Below are 12204 nucleotides of genomic sequence, written 5' to 3'. Positions count from 1 at the left end.
GTAGTTTTTGTGTCTATTACCCTATATACCAGCAATTTTATGTTTAACGACTGTTTTGGCTTTTCTATGTTGCAAGTTTAAATAGCGTCAGGACTTGTGCAGACAATAGATTTCTTCATGGGCGGCATGGCGCGCCTCAAAAAGCATGTACTATGTGATGCTGCATGTCTAAGGAGCGTTAAAACGTGGGAAGCCTAGGAGCTTAAACGTAGTAACATTAGAGTTAGAATTAATACATAGATTGAAAACTCAGATTTAATTTTATTTGAACACAGAAAGCGAAGATAAATTGATTTGATCTTTTTAATACGTGTACTGCTCCAGGAAACAAAAAAGATAGATCCCACCAGAGCGAGCTTCGTAGTTTATACAAAATTACAACTGTCTTTACTCCTGTTGCGGCCTCGAGTCCTCAACCACCAAATCCAAAGGCTGGGAACAAGTCACTGCACGACGGTTCCCGCATCTTTTTTTCTACAAACTCAACTCTAAAAGTGCATTAGAACACAATTTACTGAAGACTTCTTTGGGTTTTCTGCTTATAATGTGTTCCCTTGAAGCATGCACCTCGATGTAGTTCAAGCACGTTCTTCGGTAGCTCCTAAACCTGGTACTCAGAGGCTCCTTAAACATGCATTTTTCGGTTCGTTAAACATGCAATTTCGCCTCTTGTTCAACATGCTCCCCTACAATGTCTTAGGTTTATTTTATAGGATTTGCGATGCATGTCCTGACTCAAGCAAATTGGTTGTTAAATATAAAAACCGTTATCATATGCTAATTATAAAAATAGATTAACAAATTTTTATTCTACTCGATTGATGAGAACTCTGGATTCATTTGAGTGAATAAATACAACAACGTTGTGGACTACACGTACAAAACAAAACCGATAAAAAGAGGCGAATTAAAGGAACAATTATATTTGAGGCGAATTGAGGATTTGCGGGGACAAATCCAATTGAAAGCAAAAAGAGCGTTCTAGAGTACCACAGAATGCCAAGTTCGATAAAATCGGCAATTAAAAGATATTAGCCCTTTGATGGTTTTATAATACCATTGAAAAACAATAATTTGCTTGCTTTGAGAGCTTCCAAGGTCATTTACCTCAGCTCCATTTTCCTATCTCTCTTGCTAGGGGAGATACAAAATGAGTAAACTGCCTTCGAATACTTTCAATAGTTTCAAACTAAAGATTTTTTGATGCTATTACGAAGTATCGTTGATAAGCCATTGAATGAGTAATTGCAGAACTGCTTTCTAAACTATGGAGAAATTTTAGAAATTGTGGTCTATTTTGATTAAATATAGAAAAGCAGCCATTTTTGCTCTCAAAAACAAATCTAGTTTTTTCTGGCTTTCTAGTTCTTGGTTTTTTGTCTTCATGGATTTCTGTTTCAAACTCAATTTACCCTCTTTTACTTACTCTCTTTATCTTCCACTGCCCAAAAAAATCTATCCCGCTAATACCTAAAAATTCTTGTTTCACAGTTTCTTGTACTGTTTCTTTTTCGCCCGAGTTTTCACAAGCACATTTCTTCAAATCAGTGCTTCTCTAAGTTGTCCACAGTGTCAATGCTACTTAGGCTAGTTACTATTAATTGCTCCGACTCAGTTTATGTTTTTTGTTCAGTCAGTTTTCGCCTATCGATATATTCATTGTACAGCGTTTCGCGTTGTTTTTGTTTTTCCACGGAGCTATCGAGGTTTAAATTTTTGGAAAATTGATATATTTTTGAGGCTTTTCCTCAAATTTTTCGTGCCATAACGCATTTTCTGTCGCATTTTTGAAAAATTTTTAATACTTTGCTATTGTTTTTTTTCTCCGAGAAAAGGTGTGTTGTTAAACTGTTCGATTCAAATGTTTCGCTGAAATATTTCCTGAAATTTTCATAATTCAGCTTTTTTCTGGCACGAAATGGCACGAAATAAGCTTCTATAGTCCCCTTTGTTCAAAGTTGCCAGATAAACAAACACAAAACTGCTCACAAAAATCTCTGCTACCTCCAATGAGCTCTAGTGTTACTTGCAATTCATTTAAGAGTGTTGTTGACTTTAAATTTTGCTGGTTTTTGCTAATATACTCCATAAATATCCAATTTGCGTCTGTCATGATTGATATATTGATTTTTTTGTCAAATAATCCATATCCATAATATTCGTGTTCTTCACTGACGAACAGCAATAAGATGTTCAGTTTTAGTCGTTGTTTTTTAAAACGCAAAATTATTTAGGATTGTCATCAGTCGCTGTATTTTTTTAACAAATTTTTGCTTGTCTATGTTGGTTGGAGAACAAAACAATTGAAATTAGGGTTTACGAGAGACAAACAGGACCGTTTGGCTTCCTATGGAGTTTCACAAAAACCTATCTAACCTCTGTAATTGAAAGCTTATGCTCGTTTTGACTTCTAAAATTACCTGTTTTCAAAAAACAACGGACTATTAAGCTTCGACGTTTTTTTTCTTTTTTAGTAAACTTGTTGCTTAGGGTGGCAAATATGGTTGGAATTTTCTTTTTAATGGATTAGGAACTATCCGTTACTGTGGATCCTCCTGTTTGGTGGTTCTTCGGCGTTGATGCATCTAATTTTCACAAAAAATTTGATTTTAGGACAATTTCTCCTCTTTTAGGTTCTCCTTGGTCTTGTCACACTATTGACTAATCAGTTATCACCTTATTAGCGTTTAATAAAAGCACAATTGATCCTGTGATCATTTTCAGTAAAAAGACTACGATTTTAACTGCCTCGACAACGTCTTCTTGACGTCTTCAGGCAGAGTGTGATAATTTTTTTTTTTAATTTTGTTTTTATTTATTTTTTTCTAGTTGTGAACAGTTCTGTCTAATTGGATATCTAACGGCTCCTTATGGAAGAACAAAAGCACCTGTTTTTTTACTCCGGTTTATAGGTAAATCTTTCAATGACTTTAAAATCAATGTCTTAAAGTATATTTAGAAGTGTTTCTTAAGTTTGCAAATTGCTGTACTGTTTTGTGTACTTGTTAACTAATCGTTCTCTATGTAGATTTCTGAATATTGAAGAATGTTTCTTTTTAACTTTCAGCTCTCTGTTCTTTTTAAAATCAATTTTTTACCTAGTGTCCTTATTCAGAGCTCGAATATCACATTATTTGGTTCAAGGACAGTGCAGTCTTCATATCTCATTTTCTACGGAATAGATTATGGTGCAACGGCTTCGACTGTATTTTCTCACAAAAAAATGATTCTTTTCTGTTTTTGTCTGTATTGGTCGTTTATTTTGTAGACGTACGACATAATCAATATAAATATAAATTTCATATCTTAATTTTGAGGCATAATTTAATTTTATTTTTTTGAAAGATTTCAGTTGATATTATATGGTTTTCGTTATTTGGAATTAATTATTTTCAAATGATTTCAATGCATTTATTTTTACTGTTTTGGTCCGTTTTTGTCTACTTGTTGCCAAATCGAGTCTCTTTATTGACTAGTTCAATTTTTTATGGAAGTATAAAATAATGTTTAATTTACGTTTGATTTGACTATGTTTTGACTTTGCTATTTAGTTTTCTTTTTCAAAAGAAGCAGACATTACCCAAAAATAGGGATGAGCGGGGTTGGAACTCTTGGTACTAACGCACATTACTGAGCCTTCATGCTTCATTTTGAAGTTATTGAATATCATTTTTTTGGAAATGACAAGGTATTGTTTTCTTGGCTGCTGGTCTGAATACTTTATTAAATTTTTTGCTGCTGTTTTGAAACTCAGTTATTTCTGCTGCTTTGGGAGCCCTAGGTGAGACCATGTAGTTATCACTTGCCTTGAAAAAATCTTGTTGCTTGCCCATTTTCGGAAGAATTCTGAAAAAATAAGTGTCTTAGAAGACAAAATGAATACCTAATTTGCAGGAATTAAGAAGACAATGGCTATCTTGCAAGATTCTGGCAAGTTCCTTTGGTTTTGCTCTCATTGGTTGTTATTTTCGCATCATCTTTCTTTTTCAAGTTTTCAAAGTTTTGATGAAAAAACACAATTCACAAACCTCAGTGGCTCGTATTAAATTTCTGAAGTGCTTTTGGCTTTTCGAGTTTTAAGTTTCCGATTTGTTAGCATTTCGAGAGCAGTCTAGTTTCCCGCACCTAAACGTGGGAGCTTCTTGCCATAAATTTATCAAGGATATTTTTCGCAAATCAATTTTTGTTGTTGTTTCTGGTTTCGCTAAAGACTAGTAATCTTATATTTTAAAATTGATTTGTTTTTCAGTTTTCAATTCGACTATTAAGTTCGAAAACGTACTGTTGAAGGAAGAAAAAACCAAATATTCTCCCAAAACTATTTTTTTTTCACGAAAATATCAATTTTTTTAATGACATAGAATGAAAATTTTATCAAGGGCCTCCCTTTTTCACTATGGTAGAAGATATGCAAAAAGTGTGAAGGTAATTTCTGAAAAGGTTTAGTATCAAATATTCTTATTTAGTACTAAGAGGTTTAGTACTAAATAAGAAGTTTAGTATCTTCAGCACTGCTTTGATTGGATCGATAGATTACAGTACTAAACATATAGGACGATTGAACAATAGAACAATTTAATCATCAATTTCAATTGTAAAGAAAGTAAAGCCGAAATCATATCAAAATATTAATAACTACGTTGAAAAGAATTTGACAAAAATTCAATCCTTCAAAAGAGTATCTATTGAAAATGAGTTTTGACTTCTCTTGTTCAATTTATTTGAAGAAGTGCTGAAAATGTCGCAATTTTTAGAAAGCTTTTCGTTCTCTGAGAATTGCTGGGTTGACAAATGCTGTGATTGCTTTTGAATTGTTTCTTGAGTTAGTATCTCCTGAGAAAAATGTCTTCTTGGTTCGTGAAAAGGTGAAGAAAGTTGTTGTTGACTTTTTGCGAAAAGATTCAAGCGTTCTGCATGATTTAAAGCTTCGATCATTGCCAGCTGCTGATAATGGGTTTTTAAACCAATTTGATGGAAGTTGTTTCCATTTATGGACATGGGGTTGGCAAAAGATTCCATTCCTGTTTGAGGTTCGCTGAAATTGGTCGGATGAAATTGATTGGAAAAATTTTGAGGTTGAATAAATTGTAAATGACTATTTGAGTACGAATTGTATTGCGTTATTGGCACTATTGTTGAAGCGAAACTTTGATTTGTTCCGAAAGGAAATGAAGCTTTGTTTAATCTTTTGAATCGTTTTCTTCTTCGTAAGTATGACCCGTTATCAAACATATCCTTGCTATTTGGGTCCAGACTCCAGTAATTGCCCTTTCCAGGGTTCTCCGGCTCTCGGGCTATTTTGACAAAGCAGTCATTCAAGGATAAGTTATGTCGAATGCTGTTCTGCCAAGACGGAAATCGGTCGCGATAGTATTTGAATCGTTTGTTGATGAAATCGCAAATTCCGCTTAATGTTAGACGCTGTTCAGGTGAGTTTAGTATTGCCATTGCTATTAGAGCTATGTAACTGTAGGGAGGTTTGGCTGTCGAAACAACTTTGTTGGGTTTTGTAGGTGTTGATTGTGATTCTGTTTTCACGGATTTGTTGTTTGGTTTCGACATCGTTTCCGTCGTCTTGGAGTCACATACAGCTGTTGGTATCATTTCATCGCGATGCAAAATTTCCGCTTCCTTTTTGGGAATTTCTTCGTACCCGATTGTTGTTGTTTGTTCAGCAGTATCGGAATTTTCCATTGGCAATTTTTTTTTTCAAGAAGAGTTGAAAAAGATTTTTAGCGGTGATTTAAAACTAGAAAATTTTGATCGAATCAAAATCTAATCAATGATTTGATTAGCTGATAAGCGACCGGTAGCGTTGCGTTATGATAGAATGGCGAGGCTTAGCGTTTAGATTTGTACCCAATTTGCGGGATTTGGGCTGTGGCTTAGCGTTGATTGGCTATCGTTTTTGGTGGGATAGGTATCACAGTTTCTGAGAATAAAGGTAGCAAGATAGAGAATAAGGCAAATTTGGTGTTTTGTTTGGCTGTCGTTTGTAGGATAACTTTTAGCTGGTGGTGTTGATAAACTAGTAATAGTACTAGTAGTAATAGTAGAAGTTGCGGGTAGTAATGGTGGTGGTTGGCTATGTTTGGGTTTGGGTGTTATTTAACCCAAATGTTAAAGGGCTGTGGGGTGTTAGATTGGTTGGGTGTTTTTGGCGGTGGGGTGATACAGCAGAACGAAAATGAAGTGTAGTCGTCAAGAATGTGTGTTTAACTTATTTGTTTTGCTAAAGAGGATCTTATTCAAATCCGATCGGCATGTTTGGCGTGTGTGTTTGGCAGAGAACAAATATATGAAGCAATAAAAAGAAAATAATCTCTGACGAGAGAAGTGACAGGATAGCTAGATGGCCCCTAATCAAGCCCAGGTGAGAAAAGTGACTTTTGTTATATTTTTGCCAGATGATGGGCCAATTTTCCAGAGCGCAACCAGATCCTTTCGCGGCAATCGGATAAACATAGTTAGCATTACAGAGATTAACTAGTTAAGTTCTTTATAAATAATTATTTATTGCGGATCAACTTGGCACGTTTGATCAAACTCCGCAAATGTTTGTTTATTTGAATTGATCCCTGCAAACACTTGGCACTCTACTACCCAAACTGTCTTTAATATTCTACTCAATCTTTCTATCTCTCTCTTTCTCTCTTTTCTCTGCTACTTAAGGTACCCAACCACAAAACAGGCAAAACATTGCAAATCCAAACAAAAAACAATCAAAACACGCCAAATCTCACCTATTTAACAAATCCCCCGACAACAACCCCGGCTAAATTTAACCCAATTTCAACTTAATTTATCTTCAATTATCAAGCGCCATTAAACTCAAAAATCTCTCCAAATCTCATAAAAGGCGGACAATTTCTTAATCTTTTGTGATATGAAAACTTTAATTCAAACAGAAGTTTTTGTACATAAACCATATGTATATAAATGTAAACTACCCTGTGACTACTTTTTCAGAGCAATGATCATTTTTAAACTAGTAATAGTGTCCCCGTTCTCATCCGAGTAATCGGTTGTAGTGTTTGAAAGAGTCCTCGTTGACCTCTCGTGACCTGTAGGCGAGGATGCCTCCTCGTCTTCATCTGACGTCACAAACATTAAGTCATCCTTCTCACCCAACAACGTTGTAGTGACGTCATCTTTGGCACGTGACTTGATCGAAGACCTGCGTTCGGTGTTGACGACGAGGGTATTTAGTATGTTGGATCTGGTCTCATCTGAGGCAAGAGTGGGGGGTGGGGTGTTGAGTATTTCTACCTGGAATTTGGATGAAGCTGATGATGTGCCAGGCTGTGTTGGTTGAGGGTGCAGCTGGCTTTTCACACCTGAGTTGGTGCCGATATTTTCGGTGTTCTGCAGATCGGTTGGGATCTAAATGGGCATGCTTGTATTAAAAAAAAACAGTTCCGATTAACCAGTTTCTCATTATATTGCAAAACGTAAATTTCGTTTAACAAATTTACTCGAAATTGTCACTGTTGTCCACTTTTGTTCTCAACAACGTATCAATTAGACATAAATTAAAGAAAAGATAAATTGTACACAATTGCATAAAATGACCTTGTATCACAAGGTTGCAGATTAAAAAGACAAATCGCAAACTAAGCTTTTTCCGATAAAATGGCTCTTGAGAAATTTGATTTCTATATCATTTCTAACTTGTTAACAAAAAAACTCGAGAAAAAAATACAAGGCTAATTGATGCATTTGTCACTGTTGTTAACAAAAGACAAAAAGTGTACGTTTTGCAACAAAACTTTACTCGTCAAAACGGATCTAGGAAACAAACCCCCAGAGAAAAAATCCTCACCTAATTTTAGATAGGATATAATCCCCAAAGAAATAAACCGCCGCAGAAATAAACCCCCCACAGAAATAAACCCCCAATTTAAAATTGAGTTTTGGTCGTAATAATTTGTTCGGTTGTGATAGTTGCATATCAAGTCCCAAGGGCCACTAAAGCATTGATACGGCCCGCGAAGCATAGTCAAACGCACTAAAAGCGCAACTTTTAAATAATCACATGAATGTTTTTTTTTTGTGGGGTCTTATTTCCGTGGGGGTTCATTTCCATAGCAATCTTTTCCGAAAGAGTTTTAAAAAAGCCATGCATCGAGGTTCTACATTTTAATCAGAATGCACTGTAGACGGTTTGACGCGTTTGGCGCCTAGCATAGCTAACATTTTTAAAAAGTTTTTTTTTCGTTTGCGTTCTGTCTGCTGTGCTTGGAGAAAAAAGTGCACTTTATTTGCTGGGGCACTGGCTTGTGAAGTTGTTGTTGAACGAAATTTCAACTTCTTTGTGGCTTTTGATTTGAAGAAAAGTTGCATACTATTTCTAATGACCTATAACATATTATTTTTAATTATTAGATGCCAGTAAAATAAAATTTTTGTTAACAACCTAAGAGAAAAAATATTTGCCGAAAACCAAAAAGGAAGAATCAAAGAAGCCCTGAATAATAAGTCATTCATTCAAATGTTGCAAGTATTAACCATTAAACAATTAATGTTAGAAACAGAAGCAAATTTGCAGCAAGTATCTTAAGAAGCCAAAAAAAATATACTAGCATTATGAGCTATATGAAAAAAAAAACTTTCACCTCATTTCAATTACGGCATAGAACTGAAAAAAAATCTGCGTATGAAAGCAATTAATATAGTGAAGCGACATGCAAGGTTGCGAAGCTGGAGTATAAAAAAGATCAGTATCAAAAAAATATCAGAAACAGCCCCGCAAAGTTTGAAAATTTTTTTCTCTTTTTTGCAGATAATTTCTGTGGACAGGAATCATTATGACGACTAAATAAAATCAAACCAAGAACTCGAACTGTGATCCAATTATTGTATACAGTAAGTAGCAGTGTTCTGATCACCTATTTTGTTAAACCCCATTGTTTGCTTTCGAAAAAAATTAAAATTTCAGAAATGAAAAAAAAATTATGTTTTAAAAGATAGTTGTATCTTGCTTCTTGTTACAAAATAGAAAAATTGAGGCGGGGAAATAACGGCAACAATAGTTCATGATTTCAGAACTTGGAACATTTCAACAGTTATTGCAAATTCTTGATAAAGAGTGTAAGTCTCTAAAAAGTCATCAATTCGGCCATTTTAAACTCTTTTTCTGTAAACCAGAACGGAAAAATTTAAATATGAATCAAATTTACTCTTTATTTCGTAAGCATTTTTTCATCTCCTCCCCGTTATAGATCAATCAAAACAACCATTCTGTTTCTTTTCAAATGCAAGCTATCATAGATTGTATTTAGAAAAACTTTAAGAATGACTGAAATCTGTCATGTCAATTTTTGATATCCTCACTTGATAGTAAGCACAAATGCATAGAAACAAAACAGATTGAGAATATCTCAAAGAGGCTCAGCAATTTGTGTCCGCAAATAATGGAGCCACACCGCTAATCCTTTTTTGGCTTAAATCTCTACCAGATTAAGCAGGGCTAGAAGAATTTCTTGTAATTAAAGGGTAGAATGACACGTATGTATATAAATAAGGTCAACAACAATGAAATAACTCTGTTTTGTTTCATTTGAATGGACAGAAAATGAATTGCTCAAAATGTTAGGTTCAAAAAATCAAATTAAGTGTCCTATGAAATCAATTTTATAAAAGACGTGCGTGATTTTTCAAGCACAAGAATTCAACACAGAAGTCACCAAAAACCAATTTGTGAATTCTTGGCACCATATCACATGGTCGTGAAAAAAATTGAGGAAGGCGACGATTTAAAAAAAAGCTTGGTAAGCTCTGAAGCGCAATCAAAGAGTAGAATTAAACTAAGAACTTCGTTATCAACCTCATTATTAGAAAAATTATTAGATATTCCACAGAGCATATAGCAGAGCACACAAACAAACATAGTGAAAAACTTATTAAAACGAATTTTTTTAACGTTTTTAAAGTTTTAGAGTTTTTAAAGTCATTCAATGTTCGATAAGCGCTAAGACTACTGTCGGTTAGACAGCAAATAGGTTGATTATAGCCCAATTAAAAAGTTGATGCAAATGTATTTACTGAGACTTAAAAAAAGAAAAACAAACATGGTCAGATTTCACAAACCATTTTTTGAAAAAGTCCAAGTTGAAACCACCAAGTAGATGCAATGTGTTTCGGTAGATAAAAATACACTTGTTGTTAATACAACTATGTGACACGACAACAAAAACTTACAATAACGGGCAACTTGCAACAAATCGTTAACTTTTGAGGAAGTAGCATAAAAGTAAAAACCATTAACTGCCCATTAACCTCTGACTTTTGGCTGAAAAACTTCAGATTTTGAATTGCATCCTTTTTTTCATATTTTGAACTCTTATTGACTTCAAAATGAGGACAGACTTTACAGAAAATAAAGCGCCAATACAACTCAAATTCTTTGGGTTGTTTATATATCAGGACAGTTCATGAGTTACAATCCAAATAAAACCTAATGAGTTGACTATCGATTACTTAAAATCAAACTTTCCGAGTCATCAAAACATATGACCGTACATGCTGTAAATTATTTAAAAAACAGAAAAGATTGGAATATTAGGACGTAATTTTCGTCAAAAACTACTTGTGTTGATGTAATTGTAGCTTTATAATTGTTCAAGAAATTATCAGAAAGTAACGAGAACATATAATTCGTCTAAAGTCGCCAAAAAACAACTAAGTAGAATCCAAATTCAGAGTGCTACCAATTCAAAGATTTGAAAACTAACAAAGATCAACCAAATAATTTTGAATTTTATCACTTTCCTCCAAGAACGCTAATGTTTTTGCTATTAAAAACGTACAAAAGACCATAATTACGCATTGATGGATTCGAACACAAGTGTCTAGGCACATGCAAAGCAGTTGGTTTAACTGATGATGCACTCTGAAAAAGCAGAGAAATTGAAGATAAACAACAAAAACAGCAGCACCTAAAACAGCGGAATTCAAACAGCACACGAAGAATCTCTGTATAAATTTCTGAATTCTAAAAGCAACTCGATAGCATTGTCAAAAAATTAAAACTATAAAATTTTACCTATAAATTTTAACTTAGCTGTGTTAGAGTAGTGTGACTAAAATCCCTACTCTAAATTGATTTCTAATTGATATCAGAGAGTCGAAAAAGTTTGAGCAGTTTTTGAAAAATGCGCAGCAGGTCAAGTTCTGAAATACAATCCACTCAAAAAAATTTCACCCAAATACAATCCACCAAAATATCCCTGACCTCGATAGCAGCCAACTGAACATTGAGATCCAGGTGGACAGAAAATACTTCATCAAGTATGGAGAAACATATTAAAAAAATTATGCGGTGTGGACAGATACCAATTTCAAGGAGACACATTCCGGTATTTTTTTAATTCTAGTACACGCTCTTTGAAAATGGAGGTCAAGATGCCTAATTGAAGCGCACGAGTATTTTTTCAGCAGTTTTGAGCTTTAAATATCAGGAAAATTTTGACGAAACGGTCTAAAAAGGCATATTTGTTACCATTTTTTATTAACAAGTACTAATTTATTAAAATTCTTCCAACATTTTGAATCTAAACGTCGAATCAAAGTTTACAAGATATCTTTGTCAATGAATTTAAAACCAAAAACTGTCGCTGAAAAATTTGACAAATTTAGGCAAAATTTACTGAAACTTGAGCAAAGCTACGGAAAACCAGAATAAAAAAATGAAATCAGCAGAATGTTCACAAAAATTAAATTACGAAATCTCCACGAAACTCAAAAAAGTAAAAGTTTTGACCTACCAATCATGTCTCTCTATGCCAAAAATATTGCTGGGATAAAATCACTGAGAACATGAAAACAGTTGAGTATACAGTCCCCACACTAAGTGGAGTCGGAAAAATAAAGTTGCAAAAAAAATGGTGAAGTCTTTAATGCATTTGATTTAAGGGATTCTACTTCTTTTCAGCCCAATTTTTTCAACCAAATTTAATTAATCGCAAAATAGATTCACTCACAATCAATAAAAGCCACAATTTATTCAGTTTAACACCCTGAAATCAGTTTAACAACAAAATCATTAATCTGTTTCGGTGTTCAAAATGAACAGTGAGAAAATTTGGAGGTCAGACCACCTAAACAAGACAAAATTTCTGACCCTCAAAGCATATTTCGAAAACACTTATGAGTTTGAAGCAGTTTGAGGAGACAGCTTTTATAAGTTGATTGCATTTGGTCGAG

The 12204-nt window shown here is 34.1% G+C and overlaps 2 protein-coding genes across 9 annotated transcripts in view; both read right to left on the bottom strand.

Annotated features, from left to right (window-relative positions):
- Positions 1 to 4558: 4558 nt before the first annotated feature.
- On the bottom strand, positions 4559 to 6681 carry LOC142339197 (uncharacterized). The gene has a single exon (XM_075389017.1). It carries the CDS (start codon positions 5692 to 5694, stop codon positions 4663 to 4665), a length of 1032 nt encoding a protein of 343 aa, XP_075245132.1. The 5' UTR covers positions 5695 to 6681; the 3' UTR covers positions 4559 to 4662.
- A 192-nt stretch (positions 6682 to 6873) lies between these two features.
- The window catches only part of LOC142339196 (uncharacterized), a 142197-nt gene continuing 136866 nt past the window's right edge, over positions 6874 to 12204 (bottom strand). For all 8 annotated transcript variants that reach the window (XM_075389009.1, XM_075389011.1, XM_075389008.1 and 5 more), the window contains one exon: positions 6874 to 7383. In XM_075389009.1, the coding sequence (XP_075245124.1) occupies positions 6958 to 7383 (426 nt within the window). In that variant the 3' untranslated portion in view covers positions 6874 to 6957. The remainder of the gene's footprint in view (positions 7384 to 12204) is intronic.

This window comes from Convolutriloba macropyga, chromosome 5, assembly GCF_964194025.1.
Source record: "Convolutriloba macropyga chromosome 5, txConMacr16.3, whole genome shotgun sequence".
Lineage (NCBI taxonomy): Eukaryota > Metazoa > Xenacoelomorpha > Acoela > Convolutidae > Convolutriloba > Convolutriloba macropyga.
The sequence above is the reverse complement of the archived record's forward strand: the minus strand, read 5'-3'. Positions and strand labels throughout refer to the sequence as shown.

What these genes read in the sequence shown, in the direction of transcription:
- LOC142339197 (XM_075389017.1), bottom strand. Translation starts at nt 5,694, where the DNA reads ATGGAAAATTCCGATACTGCTGAACAAACAACAACAATCGGGTACGAA.